A 16,753-nucleotide genomic window follows, 5' to 3' on the forward strand; every position below is an offset into this window, starting at 1 on the left:
TCCATGGACCATGCGGGCTGGTATAGTCAGGGTGCGGAGCCCCACGCGGCCGGTGCTCCGCATTCTGGCTATCCCAGCCTGCATGGGGGACAAGGGGTTAAAGAGGTCTGGGAGGGGGGACCCCACGTCGTTTTTTTTTTATATTTCCCACACTCAGAACGAAGTAAGTAAAACTCTTCCCACTTGGGGGAATCTATGAAAATAATACACTATTGTTACCTGTGCAAAAAAAACTGACATTTTCCGCATTTAAAAGACATTTTCGCCCTTGAAACTTAAAAATCGATTTTCTCAAAAACTATAAGGTCTTTTTGAAAAAAATTTTTTTCCTCTTATTCCCACTGATCCCCTTAATATACCCTGGGAATTTGGTGTTCCTAAACTTTAAGCAGGCTTTGCTATTAACCGTTAAAGTCGGCGGGTTTTTAAATGTTTACATTTTTCCTTTGAAACTTTAACATCGATTTTCTCAAAAACTATAAGGTCTTTTTGAAAAAAAAAATTTTCCTCTTATTCCTCCTGATCTCCTTAATATATTCTCCAAATTTGAGGCTCTTAGCATTTAAGGGGGCTTTGCTATTAACCCTTAAAGTCGGCGGCTTTTTTATATTATACGGAGCGTTACGGTTTAACGCGAAATTACGGTAGCGTTTAATGCGAAATTACGGCATGATACGACTGTAATGCGAAAATTACGTGAAAATTACGCTTACGCGAAATTTCGCGAAATCCTTCTTCATTACGATTATGTACTTACGGCCATAATCGTAATTACACTAATTACGCGAAATTTCGCAAAATCGTAATTAGGTCATTACGCTCATCTCTAGGCACAGGGATGAAGTACAGCCCCAACCTCTGATGCATCAACCTCAACGATAAAGGGGAAGGTGACATCCACATGTCTCAGAATGGGAGCAGAACAAAATAGCTTTTTAAGCGTAGCAAAGGCAGACTGTTCCTCTGCCGACCAATGGTAAGTGTCAGCCCCTTTTTTGGTAAGGCTGTGGTGATACCACAGAAGAGAACCCTTTGATGAACTTCCTGTAGTAATTGGCAAAGTCAAGAAATCTTTGGAGTGTTTTCAATCCTACAGGTTGAGGCCACTCCAATACAGCAGAGACTTTTTCAGGATCCATGGAAAGGCCTGAAGTGGAAATGATGTATCCCAAAAAAGGGACTTGTGTGACCTCAAAGAGGCACTTCTCTAACATTGCGTACAACGACTTCTGCCTTTGTTTTCTTAACACATACTTCACATGTTTACGATGTTCTGTCAGGTTGGGAGAGAAAATTAGTATATCATCCAAATATACTAACACGAATTTTCCCAGAACCTCCCTAAAAACTTAATTAATTAATTCTTGGAAAACGGCGGGCGCATTACACAACCCGAAGGGCATAACCAGATACTCGTAATGCCCATCGGGTGTGTTGAACGCCGTCTTCCATTCGTCACCGTCCCTAATGCGTACCAGGTTGTATGCCTCTTGAAGATCCAATTTAGAGAACATACTGGCATTGGTCACCTGAGCAAACAAATCGTCTATCAAAGGCAGTGGATAACGATTTTTTACTGTGATTTTATTTAAACCCCGATAGTCAATGCAAGGTTGAAGCCCACCTTCTTCTGCACAAAGAAAAACCCAGCTCCCACTGGAAATCTAGAAGGACGGATGAAGCCCTTGGCCAGATTTTCTTTAATATACTCCTGAATAGCCAACTTCTCTGGTCCAGACAAATTGTAGAGATGGCATCTAGGAGGAATACAACCTGATCTTAACTCAATGGGACAATCGAAACTCCGGTGTGGTGGGAGTTTGTCTGCTGATTTGGGACAAAATACATCCGCAAATTCTGCGTACTGCACTGGCACCCCTTTGACTTGAACCTTGGTGGCACAAACAGCAACTCTCTACAGACAATGATGATGACAATGGGTTGACCAGCTCTGTAGCTGACCGGAAGCCCAGTCAATCTGTAGTTGCAACCAGGGCATACCGAGGATAATGGTAGAGGTTGCCATCTGCAGGACAAAGAACTGTAATTTCTCCTTATGTAGCACCCCTACAGTACACAGCAATGAGGGAGTCTGAGAAAGAGGCTGTCTACACTGTAACGGAGAATCATCTACTGCTGTCACCAAAATCTGACGGTCCAACGGAAGCAAAGGAATGCCCAATTTTTTCACAAAGTCATAGTCTATAAAATTGGCTGCAGAACCTGAGTCCACGAATGCCTCTGTGGCCATAGCCCGACCCTCCCAAGTGATGGAGCAGGGGAGAAGCAAACGGTTATTATTTAGAGGTAAAAACGGCTCGCCTAGGGTATTACCTCTGACTACACCTAGGCGGCAGCGTTACCAGACTTTTTAGGGCAATTCTGGACAATGTGCCCCTCCTCAGCACAGTATAGACAGAGTCTTTCTGACCTTCTGCGATTCCTTTCCACTTGCGTCAGCCTCCAGTGACCGATCTGCATCGGTTCGTCTGGAGGTGACGGGGGTGGAGAAGAGGCGTAGGAAACAGATCTTATAGCGTTCTTCCCACGCGTTTGTCTCTGATAGCTAAGGCGGCGATCAACCCGTACTGCCAACGTAATTGCTTCGTCTAGAGATTTAGGCTCAGGATGCCCTGACATTAAACCGGAAACTGCATCCGATAATCCTGACAGGAAACAGTCTAACAATGCATATGTTCCCCATCTAGCCGATACAGCCCACCTCCTAAACTCAGCAGCGTAAACCTCCACTGGATTACGACCCTGCCTGAGCATTTTCAGTTTCCTCTCAGCAGTGATACCAATATCCGGATCATCGTAAATAACGGCCATGGCCTTAAAAAACTCCTGAACTAAAGATAAGGCCTTATGCTCGGCCTGCAGACTATATGCCCATGTTTGTGAATCTCCTGACAGAAGGGTCTTTATAAATGTTACCCTCTGGTTCTCAGATCCTGACAGATTGGAACTCAACTCAAAATAAGACAACACCCGATTCCTGAAATTCTGAAAGTCAGATCTATGCCCAGAAAACTTTTCAGGTACGGACATACGAAGGTCCGTGACTGGAGGGGATCGCACTGTATCTATAGTCGTTTGAAGTACCTGAACTACCCCAGACAGTTGTGTAATCTGGGCTTGTTGGTTATTGATCACCCCGGAAAGATTGTTTACCGCGGTGGTCAGGACTTCAACATGACTACGCAGTGCGTCCATAATGTTTGGTCTGCTGTTCTGTAACGATTGGTGTCAGCGAGAACAGATTTCTCTGATCATTGGTGATCTGCAGTATTACCAATAATACAGATGCTATACCCGATTATGTGTGATCTGCAGAATCACCAATAATACTAGTATATCCAGAACCAGGACAACCAATGTAATTATAGGTGCTTGGTGCAACAGTAATGATAGAGATACTTGTTCTCCCAGAGGAGCTGGGAGAGGGGAATATCTCAAAATAACAAATGAGAACCAACTCTCCCGAGGAGAGGGTAGAAATATATTGAACAAATGTACTGATCACCCGAGAAGCTGGTGATTCAGACTAAACTGCAGCCACTACTACCTGAGGAGCAGGCAGAGGAGATAATATTGTAGTGACTATTCACCTGAGGAGCAGGTGATTAAGACTGTACTGCAGCTACCGATCACCTGAGGGGCAGGTGATTCAGACTGTACTGCAGCTACTGACCACCTAAAGAGCAGGTGATTCAGACTGTACTGAAGCTACTGATCACCTGAGGAGCAGGTGATTCAGGCTGTACTGCAGCTAGTTATCACCTGAGGAGTAGGTGATACTAGCAGAGGATCCCTCACCAGTGACTAACTCACTGGCGAGGACAGGAAGGTCAGACAAGCAGGTTTGGCAACAGAGACGGTACAGAGACAGGAAGCTAAATCAGAGTAGTAAATCAGGCTGAGTCGGCAACTATATCAGATAGGCAAGGTACAGAATCAGTGAGCAGAAGAATAGTCAAGCTAGCAGAAGGTCATAACAAATAATACAATTCAATTAGTACTTTAAGCTATCAACAGAATCTGGCTAAGTGTGGATCCCCAGATCCAGCTGGTTCTAGCACACTTTGGGATCTGACTAGGTCTGAGTGCTAATACGTAGCATTTGCAACAGCAGACGCATAGCAACTGACAGGCAGGTCCTATATATACTAAACGCGCTCCATAGCGCTGCCCCAGTCACTCAGCCAATCCTAAGCATAGCTGGAGTCAGCTGACCGAGTGATCAGCTGACTCCCCTTCTAGATGCATAAAGGTCCTTTCGCTCAAAGTGCGCGCGCGTAGCCCTTAGTCTATGAGCGATAGAAGGACAAGGCAAAGCACCAGCATGTAACTGTGCGGCGGAAACCGCCGGCTGCGACGCGGAGATAGCCGCCATACCGCTTGCTGTTGCGGCAGTATCTCCGCTATCCATTACAATGAGAAGTTAAACTGCAGAGCAATGCAGCACTGGCTCTCCTGAAAAGTAAATAAAAACAAAACACTTTAATTTAGCTGTGAAAACAATCATGATAACAACCATAGAGCATAAAAACTATTTGCCTCTTTTTTACTTAGAGCTGACTAAACCAGATTTTATGTCACACTGATATGACTGCTGTGCACATTTCAGAGTCAAGGTTTACCCCCTTTGCATAGCCGAGACCGGAACTAATAAAGGCCTGCAGCTGAAACCGAAGATCCTAAAATCTCTTCAGCAATCAATTAAATTATAGATAGAGAGAGGGCAATTTGTGATTGATTTGTTTGATTTGGTATTTTTACACCTATTCCTTTAAATATATAAACTCGCTTACTGTTGTATACTCAGCATGCTTTACGGCTATCTTTGTGATTTGTCTTAGTAAATACTATTGCTACTTCATTAGCAACAGTGAAATGATCATCACAGGACATGGTAATGGCCTTCATGCTAAAGAAAGTAGCACACTTGTCATTGCAGACAACCATGTGCTTTCTGCCATGTGCAGGGCCGGATTTGTGGGATGGCCTTCATGCTAAAGAAAGTAGCACACTTGTCATTGCAGACAACCATGTGCTTTCTGCCATGTGCAGGGTCGGATTTGTGGGATGGCCACAAAGGCCCATGCCTTGGGTGGCTGCAACCCAGTGGGGCACCTGGTCATGAAAAAGAGGTTGATACACATGAAGGAGGAGGCTGCAAATTGGGAGCAACACATGAAAAAGCGAAGCTTGTCCAAGGGAACTGTTCACAAGGGTGTTGCTAGGATTCTGCGAGATTCGGGGCACTTTTGGGCACTCCAGCTGAAAAACGGTTGGGTCATGGGTGGAGCCAAATTTACATGTACTTAACAGCACTCTAATTAGGCCTGCCCAGCAAATTGTTGATGAAGTCCCCCTCTCCATTATTAAAAAATATATAAATAAATGCAGCAGATCTCATAAACAGACAGGCAGTGCCACTTAAACATAACTAGGCAGAGTTACTTGGCGTCCATACTGGCTAGTCTGGCTTTCTGCTGGGCAGACTGGCCTGCTGCCAGCTTTTCTGGCAGTTCCCCATAGCATTCCCTGACCTTCTAGGGGACCACCTCCTATGCTCCCAAAGGCCTCCCATTGCGGCACCACAACTCCCAGCATGCCCCCATAGAATAACCACAGCTCCCTGCATGCCCCCATAAAGGCACCACAGCACCCAGCATGGCACCACAGCACCAAACATGCCCCCATAGAGGCACCACAGCACCCAACATACCCCCATTGATGCATCACAGCTCTCAGCATACCCGCCATTGAATCACCACAGCTCCCAGCATAGAGGCTCCACAGCTGGCGCTGCCTGGGGGACATCTGGGGCACCCTAGAATAGATCCGTGGCACGTGCCACTTATCTTTGGGGCTAGCAACAGCCCTGACTGTTCATTAAAGAGATGTGTTGCCATATATAGATTCTGCACATGGAAGAGGGGGCTGCACATGGAATAAGAGGGGTGATACTGCTCGGAAAGGGAGTTGCAACTCACTTGGCCTACCGGCGGAAAAAGTATAAATTTGGCCTTGGCCATGTGCATTTCTGCATTTCTCTACATCTGTGTTTTTTGATTTGATGTTTTGTGGATGTTTGAGTTTTGCACACTTCTTTTCTTCATTTTGCATTTTTAATAATCCCCCTTTTCAACAAGAGTAAAAATACACTATCAGATTTTTTATTTTTTTTCAAAAATGCATCAAAAAGCGTTTTTGATTTCACATAGGAAAGCACTGCATGCGAATCACATGCGATTTGCATTATATATGCTGGAGGAAGGAACTTGCAGTGTGATTTGAAAACACACATAAAATCACGTTGGAAAACGCACACCAATGTGATTTTTGTGCGGTCTATAGATTTACATTATATGCGATTCAAATAAGTGTGCTCCCTGCCTTGGGGTCCATTCACACTATGGGCTTGATTCACTAAGACAAATAGCATGCCTTGTCAAAGTTAACACGCCTTATCAGAGTAGCATAGCGAGTGCTACAAACTTATGCCTGCTAATTGGCACTCCACTCGTCCTGCCCTGAGCACCTGTGAGTTTGTATGATACTCTGATAAGGCGCGTTAACATTGATAAGGCGCGTTAACTTTGATAAGGCATGCTATTTGTCTTAGTGAATGAGCCTGTCAGTCAAGCAAACATTTTCCCATCAGGTTCTATTGAGTTGCAGCCGCCAATATCTGCGCTATAAGGCACAGCGACATTCATGCTGTGTGTCAGGATTGCATGCACGGAATCACGGTCTTACATGCGTTGTGTAGTGTGAACGATCCCTTAGACTTCTGGAGTGAGGCAGTACACATGGTTGCTCACTTGTAGGTTTATTAGTATCTGTGCTGTTATGTTCATTTATCATTATGCTCATGTATCATTAAAATACAGCCAGCAGGTCTGCTGATAATTGCATGTTTCCAGCGCAGCTTACCTGACTGGAGATGTTGAATTCTTTCAAGGCATTCTTGGCCTCATGTAATCTGCTGTGGTCCTCTGGAGACAAGGAGGCAGGGGAGGATGGTGTGCTGAGAATGATGACAACGAGAGGCAGCAGCAGATTCATCACTGGGCCAGATCTCCAGCACAGCCCTGGAATCTCAATTCTAAAGCATATACTGGGTAACAGGAGGTAATAGCATAAGCAGGGGGAGGCTGGCTGATAGAGCAGCTACACTCTGGACCAATTCTGTGCTGTTATTCAATGCAGTCTCATTCTAATGGGTGATTATGAATGGGAAGCTTCATGGCTACAGCTCCCCTTAGTGGGCACTAGCTGTCAGTGCATGGATTCCTCACTGCAAAGGTGCAAATGCAAAGCTTATACAAGTACAGTAGCTACAGTGCAATTCTCTTTTCTGTTATGCTAGGTACACACTGAGATTTTATGGCAGATTTACTGTCAGATCAATTATTTTCAACATGTCAGATCGAATTTCCGATCGATTGTCGATAGCAGTGAATGGAAGACAAGACAAGACAAATAACATTTATATTGCGCTTTTCTCCTGGCGGACTCAAAGCGCCAGAGCAGAGCAGCAGCCACTAGGGCGCGCTCTATTGGCACTAGCAGTGTAAGGGAGACTTGCCAAAGGTCTCCTACTGAATTAGTGTTGGCTTACTGAACAGGCAGAGCCGAGATTCGAACCATGGTCTCCTGTGTCAGAGGCAGAGCCCTTAACCATTACACCATCAGCCAACTGCTTAATGGAAATCGATCGGAGGTATAGAGGTGATCATTACCACTACAGCACCAATAAAGAGCTAATGCAGCGACTGAAGGAGTGCCCCATGTAGGCCCCCAGATCCAGGGGACCTAGTGCAGTTGCAATCTCTTCATTCCCTATTGCTATGTACCACTTGGGATCAGAGGCGTAGTTAGAGACTATGAGGCCCCATAGCAGAATTGTGATGGGGCCATCTGACCTAGGCACTCAAGAGCAATGCCACCTGCCCCTGTCCTATGAGATATAAGTTTATTGGCCAATGCACATTCCTATGCAATGTACACTGAAAACAGTGTATGGGCATTGAGATTAAGTCAGATGGTGGAGAAAAACAGGAAATAAAATAGTGAGCACATTACTGCTTGGGCCCCCTTTGCTCCAGGGCCCAATAGCAGTTGCTATGGCTGTTGCTAAGCCCCTGCTTCGGATAAGAACAGGGGCTTTACACTGGCAAGACAGAGGGGAGGCTGGACATAATAATGCGCCTCGACGTGTCTGAAGAGCTTATATATCATCAAGGTAAGTACAGTATTTTTCAGACTATAAGACACTTCTGACCATAAAACGCACCTAGGTTAAGAGGACAAAAACCCTGGGGAAAAATATATATGTTACGGCCAGAACCCGAAGTTTGGCCAGAACTAGAAGTGGCCGGCCACTTCGGGTTCTGGCCGGCCAATGTGCGAACTGGCCGCTGCGCTGCGGCCAATGTGAGAAATGCAACAATTCCTGTAAAGTTAATGGGATGTTGTGGCCGCAGCGCAGCGGGCAAATGTATCACACATCTTACTTTATTCAATGACATTAAGCCGACCGGCTTTTTCCCCGCTTTCTCTCTTCCCCTCGCCTCTCTCTCCTCCCCTCGCCTCTCTCTCTTCCTTCTCTTATGGGCAGCCGGGCGGGGACACGCGTGTCCAGGAGAGTCGTTCGTCGCGGCAGGAGAGCAGAGCGGGGAGGCTGCAGACATCGCTTCTGCCAGCACCCGCTCTGCAAGAACGGCAGGATTCCCCTGCCGCGACGAACGACTCCGGAGGGACACGCGTGTCCCCGCCCGGCTGCCCATAAGAGAAGAAGAGAGATAGGCGGGGGGAGGAGAGAGAGGCGGGGGGGGGAGGAGAGAGGCAGAGAAAAAGCCGGGCGACTTAATGTCATTGAATAAAGTAAGATGTGTGATACATTTGCCCGCTGCGCTGCGGCCACAACATCCCATTAACCTTACAGGAATTGTTGCATTTCTCACATTGGCCGCAGCGCAGCGGCCAGTTCGCACATTGGCCGGCCAGAACCCGAAGTGGCCGGCCACTTCTAGTTCTGGCCAAACTTCGGGTTCTGGCCGTAACATATATACTAAACCTGGTGCGTCCATGGTGAAGGGACATCTTGTGGATTATTTCCCCTTTGTTCCTCATGCTCCGTTGTACCTCTTGTGACTCCCTGTGTCCGTCTCTGCCTCCCTTGTGTCCTCCTGTGTCCCCCATGTGTCTGCCTCTGTCCCCCTTGTGTCCTCCTGTGTCCCCCATGTGTCTGCCTCTGTCCCCCTTGTGTCCTCCTCTATGCCTCTTTGTGTCCCCTGTGTCCTCCATTTGTCCCCCTGTGTCCTCCTCTGCATGGGCACAGTACAGGGAGTCCACGACATTGCGGCTGGTTGGAGGTTCGTATTGGCTGGCGTGCACAAGTCAGGCACTCCCTACATTTGGACTATAAGATGCAGTGACTTTTTCCCCCGCTTTTGAGGGAGAAAAAGTGAGTCTAATAGTCCAAAAAATACAGCATATCTTTGAACTTTTTTTCCCCATAGGTATACTTTAATTATGAGAGAGGCATTTCGGTGTTGAATTGTAAACACCAAATGGTTGTTGCTGTTCTGAATAAACCCTTTTCACTAACGGCCCATTTGTCTTATTACAGGAGGTAAGTGATCCTTAAGGTGGCCATACATCTCTCGACTTGGCAGCCAATCGATTATCCAATTCGATAATTATTATCGAGTCAGATGAAAATCAGTGCCGCCAAGAGCATGCCCGATCAACGATGCAACCAATTTCAGAACAAAAATGGTTGAATGTAAAGATCAGACATGTTGAGCCGTCTTAGTCGATTTGAAACCCCCCTCACTGTTACCCCTAATGTATAAATGTACCCCCCATGTGTGCATTTATACATTACCTGTCCTGTGTCACCCATCACGCGGTGCCCAACCATCTTCTGGTTCTTCCTGTTCCATTTGCGTCTTACACGCCGCCTGCTTATAGCCCGTCAGCAGCGTGTGAGGCGCAAATGGAAGAGGAAGAACCAGAAGATGGATGGGCCCCGCCAGGGGTTTTGCTAGGATACTCAGAGATCCTGGGCACTCCAGATGGAAAATGGGTGTGGCTATGCACTAGAATGTGGGTGTGGTCATGGGTGGAGCAACTTTTACATAAACTTAGCAGTCTAAGGCCACATACACACATCAGACTATAGTCTTTGGAAAATGAAAGATCACAGACCAATCTTACCACCCTTCATGTAGTATGAGAGCCATACTCTACACAGTCTATTCTATGGAGCTGAACTCCCCATCAGAAAAAAATCTTTGCAAGATGCTGCACACACAGATGCTGTACAGACACAAAAGATCAGTATCTGCAAAAGATCCGTTCCTGCAAATTGCATTCATAGTCTATGAGATCTGCAGATCATCATACACACCTTGTTTAACTGACATTCATCTGCAGATCAGACAATCATCTGCAGATCTGAAAATCCATCCTGGTGGATCTGATCTACAGATGAATGTCTGTTAAACAAGGTGTGTATGATGATCTGCAGATATCATAGACTATGAATGCAATTTGCAGGAATGGATTTTTGGCAGGAACTGATCTTTTGCAGATACTGATCTTTTGTGTCTGTACAGCATCTGTGTGTGCAGCATCTTGCAAAGATTTCTGTCTGATGGGGAGTTCAGCTCCATAGAATAGACTGTGTAGGTATGGCTCTCATACTACATGGAAGGAGGTAAGATTGGTCTGTGATCTTTCATTTTCCAAAGACTATGGTCTGATGTGTGTATGAGCCTTAAGTAGCCCTGCTCAGCAAAATGTTGGATGAAGCCCCCTTTCCATTAATGCAAAAAAAAAATAATAATAATGCAGCATATCACATAAATAGGCAGTGCCTCTTAAACTAGGCAGAGTTACCTGGATTCTGTGCTAGCAGTACTGGCTTTCTGCTGGGTGGGCTGCCCTGTTGTCAGGTTGTCTAGCAATCCTCCCTATAGCATTCCCTGACCTTCTAGTGGACCCCTCCCATGCTCCCACGAGCCTCCCATAGAGGCACCACAACTCCCAGCATGCCCCCATAGAAGAACCACAGTCCCTGCATGCCCCCATAAAGGCATCACAGTGCCCAGCATGGCACCACAGCATCCAGTATGCTCCCATTAAGGCACCACAGCACCCGGCATACCCCCAATTGATGCACCACAACTCCCAGCTTGCCCGCCATTGAGGCACCACAGCTGACTCTTCCTGGGTTACATCCAGGGCACCCCAGAATAGCTCCGGGGCACGTGCCACTGATTTTTGGGGCTAGCAACGCTCCTGGGCCCTGCGTGGATGGCGATACAGGACAGGTAATGTATGAATGCACACACGGGGGGAACATTTATACACTAGGAGGTAGATGCAGTGGGCACGGCAGGCTCGCCCGATTTCCGGGAGATTTCATGCTGATATTGATCAGGAATCAGCCTGCAGTGTATGGGCAGCCAACAGATCCCTCTCTACTCTGATTCGATCTGAGAGATTTGTTTCTTGGTCGAATGTGCTCATCATTGCTAGATGTATGGGTACATTTATATTTCTTTCATGACTTTTATAGTTTTATTTTTGAGCACTTGATCTTCTGTCCAGTTCACATCATCTCAAAACAGCATGAGACGTGCAAACAAAAGGTATGTGTGACATTGTATTAGTGATGAAAATCAGGCATGGCTTTTGTTTGCAAACATTCCGCTGAGTTCAGGACAGGTATGCTTAAAATGTTCCAGGAAGCAGATTCTAGAAATGTTGTTACTGACTTGTCTCCTCTAAGTTCCAAGATTATTTGGCATGCTGCTCAGCTTGCTTCCAAGAATTAGCTCAAATACAAGGGGCTTGATTCACAAAGCGGTGCTAACCTACTTAGCACGTCTAAAGTCTTTAGACGCGCTAACCAGGGTGCTAAGTAAGTTAGCACCGGATTTCTCAATCAGATCGCGCGCTAACTTTGCGTGCGCAAAGTTTTACGCGCGCAAAGTTTTACGTGCGCTAAGTCCCATAGGCTTTAATGGGCACTTCGCGCGGAGCGCCCTCGCTCTGTGCAGTACGCGCATAAAGTTTTATGCGCGATAAGCTTGTTTAAACGTGCTAAGGGGGTTTTCACAGGCGTGCTAACAGTTAGCCCCGCTTTGTGAATCAAGCCCAAGGTGTACAATTAAAGTGGACCTGAACTCTTGCACAGGACAGAATTAAAACAGAGAGAAATTCATCCTCTATGTATTTAGAGACTTTAGCCTTTAAAGGGGCACTATGGCGAAATATTGTACAATTTAAAATATGTACAAACATCCTATATAATAAACTCCCTGTGTCGCTGCGTCCAGCTGTCCGTGTCGCTGTTATTTGCTACTGAGCATGTGTGCAGTACAAACAGCTGGACGGGACCAGGGAGCGAGGTGGGCGGGCGGGGGCGTGCGGCGGGTGCGTGCGCGGCTGGTTTGCGGGCGCGCGCATGTGCACTGGTGGTGGCGGTAGAAAAAGGACCTAGAGCCGTTTTTTAAACGGGCTTGGGTCTACTAGTATACAAATAAGAAGTATGGTTTTTTTTCCAGAGTAAAATGACCCATAAATTACTTTTCTCCTATGTTGCTGTCACTTACAGTAGGTACTGGAATCTGACAGAAGTGACAGGTTTTGCACTAGTCCATCTCTTCATAGGGGATTCTCAGGGATTTATTTATTTTCAAAAGCACTTAGTAAATGGCAGTTGCTCTGTCCAACTGCCAAAAAACTGTGTAGCGAGCAGTGAAGCTGGCTAGCATCATTGTTTAAATCCTTTAAAGGGAATATCTTTATAAAGAATAAAAGCCTTGCTGAGAATCCCCTATGAAGAGATGGACTAGTCCAAAACCTGTCACTTCTGTCAGATTTCTACTACCTACTGTAAGTGACAGCAACATAGGAGAAAAGTAATTTATGGCTCATTTTTCTCTGGGAAAAAAACGTACTTCTTATTTGTGTGTTTGCACATTTTACAATTTTTTGCCATAGTGCCCCTTTAACCATCTAAAAGGCTATACAGTAAATCCAAAACACTATACCGAGGTCTGGATTTGTACTCTTTCCCGCCCAAAGCCACTGTCACCAGCCACCCCCTTCAGTATAGGTAGCGAAATGTCCCCCTATCTCCTTCCCTCCAGTATAGGTAGCCACATGGCCCCTCCCCCTTCCCTCTAGTATAGGTAGCCTGATGATCCCTCCCCCCTTTCCCTCCTTTAGGTAGCCAAATGACCCCCTTAATCCCTCCCCCACCCCCTTGAGTAGCCAGCTCGCCTTCACACCGCATCAGCCATCAGTGTCACTCATTTCTCCACTCGTCTCCAGTGCACAAGCTTCCTCTTCCTTTCCGTCTTCAAAGCTGCCCAAGTCCATAGCCACTAGCCACAATGCAAACGTGCACAGAGAGCAAGAGGGCTGCTGCACAGGCGGCTAGCAGAAGAGTGCCGCAGTCAGGCACTCGCCTGATCTCCCTGCATTGCAACATTTGCAAGCTTGTTTAGCCTGCTGCTTTGGTGTCCTTGCTCCAGTGGTGCCCTAGGCCATGGCCTAGGTGGCCTTGGCCTAAATCCGGCCCTGACTATAATGTATATAGGCATATAAATTAGCCACTGATTTTATTTTAATTTTTAACATTACATAAGTTTTAAAGTAAAACATCCAGGCGTTATAAATAAATAAATAAAATGCCTCTTACAGTACTTCAAAAATATTGTAAAAGGTGGCTAATATTTTTTATTATAAAGTGGCTTGCAAAAGTATTCGGCCCCCTTGAAGTTTTCCACATTTTGTCACATTACTGCCACAAACATGCATCAATTTTATTGGAATTTCATGTGAAAGACCAATACAAAGTGGTGTACACGTGAGAAGTGGATCGAAAATCATACATCATTCCAAACATTTTTTACAAATACATAACTGCAAAGTGAGGTGTGCGTAATTATTCGGCCCCCTGAGTAAATACTTTGTAGAACCACCTTTTGCTGCAATTACAGCTGCCAGTCTTTTAGGGTATGTCTCTTCCAGCTTTGCACATCTAGAGACTGAAATCCTTGCCCATTCTTCTATGCAAAACAGCTCCAGCTCAGTCAGATTAGATGGACAGCATTTGTGAACAGCAGTTTTCAGATCTTGCCACAGATTATCGATTGGATTTAGATCTGGACTTTGACTGGGCCATTCTAACACATGGATATGTTTTGTTTTAAACCATTTCATTGTTGCCCTGGCTTTATGTTTAGGGTCATTGTCCTGCTGGAAGGTGAACCTCTGCCCCAGTCTCAAGTCTTTTGCAGTCTCCAAGAGGTTTTCTTCCAAGTTTGCCCTGTATTTGGCTCCATCCATCTTCCCATCAATTCTGACCAGCTTCCCTGTCCCTGCTGAAGAGATGCACCCCCCGAGCATGATGCTGCCACCACCATATTTGACAGTGGGGACTTCATGGTGTTGTTGCTCCCAATATTCTCTTAGACAACCTCTGAGGCCCTCACAGAGCAGCTGTATTTGTACTGACATTAGATTACACACAGGTGCACTCTATTTAATCATTAGCACTCATCAGGCAATGTCTATGGGCAACTGACTGCACTCAGATCAAAGGGGGCCGAATAATTATGCACACACCACTTTGCAGTTATTTATTTGTAAAAAATGTTTGGAATCATGTATGATTTTCGTTCCACTTCTCATGTGTACACCACTTTGTAAATTGATTTATGTTTGTGGCAGTAATATGACAAAATGTGGAGAACTTCAAGGGGGCCGAATACTTTTGCAACCCACTGTATAAAAACCTTTACTAGACCAGGCACTGAAACTCAGACAACCTTATCTGGACTAATCTGCTTTTCCAATCCTGAACAAAAGGCCCTGATATCGATTTTGTATTCAACCCAAAATAGTTCTGCAAATTATAGTAAAATTCCCTACATGACTCTTTGGGAACGGCATTTCAGTGTGTCACTCTCTGGCAAGGAGTGGGGAGCATGCCTTGAAAAGCTAGTCAAAGACAGAATACATAGCCGAGCCATTGAGGTATTACACCATTTGCACCATACCTATCCAGGGGCGTATCTGGGTAATATAGAGACTATGGCAAAAACTGAAATTGCGGCTACCCCACCCCCCACCCCTCTCAGTCGGAGCCCCCTTCCCCTCTAAAAACGGCATCCTTTCTTGCGTACATTTGTTATAGCTGCCTGTATTTTGGCCAGGGATATTGCTGAAGTTGCTTTTTTGGAAATATTGCCTCTTATTACCTCTCTGTCCTCTTTTCTAACACTAAGCCAAGTGCGCCCTACAAACATAAGTTAAAGGAATACTATCCTAAAATGACAATGTACAAATAATGTCTAAGTAGCTGTGTAAACATTTTCCTACTTTTCATGTTAAATATCAGAGGCAAAAGCTGTAATTTATTAAGTGTAGGATTTAGCTATATTGGGACAAATCAATTGCAGAAGGGGTGTCTGCTTCAATGCACAGCCAGAGATCCATATCAGACTACAGAAAGCAAATATCAAACATATCAAACTCTGAAAGCAAATACAGTATGAAAAGCTGTGACAATTAGTTACATTTCCTCTGCTCTCTTCAGACACTTCAGTCAGAAACACAGGACACAGGAGCTGCAGCTGTTGGGAGCTCTCTCTCTCTCTGTTACACACAGAGCTACACATAGAGTTAACTGATCAAGTGTGAGGGGAATTTCCCCTCTCCTCATGGCTCAGTCTGCCGTCAGTTTTGGCGTCAGTAAAGTTTGAAAGTATTTTGATAACAGTAAACAAAGAGGTTGCTACTAAAATGTATACACCAGTACTTAGCAGCACTTCCCAAACAATTCCTGTGTCAATTGAAAAAAATATGTGAATCGATAGTATTCCTTTAAGTAGCCATGTTCCCCAGATAACAGAATTAATCTGCTTTGAGGTCTGAGTGATGGGAGGCACGGGGGCAGGGATGGCAGTGCAGCACAGAGGCAGGAATGGGGGTGCAGCATTAGGGCAGGCATGGCAGCGCAGCATAGGAGCAGGAATGGCGCCTACAGTGCTGTGACGTCCATGATAGGAGCCATGCCTGCACCCCTCTAGATACGCCTCTTTACCTATCTTACCCCTCACAGGCTACAACTTGCAGCACTTGAATCCCCCCCCCCCCCCCCATGCTTTTGAGGCTGTAGAGCTACAGGCTCCCTGGTGCATGTCTAGTGGTATTGTCCGAGGTTAACACCCTTTGGAACTGGGTGGCTCTCCTGATCTCCCAAGTTTTGCAGAGAGATGGAGGCATGGAGAGAGAGGTTGGTGTTAGTAGTTATGCATGGAGAGGGAGGTTAGTCTTAGGCATAGAGAGGGAGGGTGGTGTTACAAGTTATGCATGGAGAGGGAGGATAGTGTTAGGCATGGAGAGGGAGGTTAGTCTTAGGCACAGAGAGGGAGGGTGGTGTTACAAGTCATGCATGGAGAGGGAGGGGAGTGTTAGGCATAGATAGGGAGGTTAGTGTTAGGCAGGGAGAGGGAGATTGGTGTTTGGGGTTATGCATGGAGAGGGAGGGGAGTGTTAGGCATAGATAGGGAGGTTAGTGTTAGGCATTGAGAGGGAGGTTGGTGTTTGGAGTTATGCATGGAGAGGGAGGTTAGTGTTAGGCATGTAGAGGGAGGTTGGTGTTTGGAGTTATGCATGGAGAGGGAGGGGAGTGTTAGGCATGGAGAGGGAG

At 45.9% G+C, this 16,753-nt stretch overlaps 2 protein-coding genes across 5 annotated transcripts in view; one reads left to right on the forward strand and one right to left on the reverse strand.

Annotated features, from left to right (window-relative positions):
* The window catches only part of LOC137521655 (dickkopf-related protein 3-like), a 54,088-nt gene extending 41,376 nt beyond the window's left edge, over nt 1-12,712 (reverse strand). Inside the window, exon 1 of one of the 2 annotated variants that reach the window (XM_068241195.1) lies at nt 12,642-12,712. Coding sequence is in view for 1 of the 2 variants with exons in the window: in XM_068241194.1 (XP_068097295.1) it covers nt 6,946-7,077 (132 nt within the window). In the remaining variant the exon portion in view is untranslated. Of the gene's footprint in view, nt 1-6,945; nt 7,205-12,641 lie in introns of those variants that run through there. The other variant, XM_068241194.1, reaches the window with a different exon arrangement.
* The window catches only part of LOC137521654 (transcriptional enhancer factor TEF-1-like), a 248,741-nt gene that overhangs the window by 54,761 nt on the left and 177,227 nt on the right, over nt 1-16,753 (forward strand). The gene's annotated exons all lie outside the window — the stretch shown is intronic.

This window comes from Hyperolius riggenbachi, chromosome 6 (genome assembly GCF_040937935.1).
Source record: "Hyperolius riggenbachi isolate aHypRig1 chromosome 6, aHypRig1.pri, whole genome shotgun sequence".
NCBI lineage: Eukaryota > Metazoa > Chordata > Amphibia > Anura > Hyperoliidae > Hyperolius > Hyperolius riggenbachi.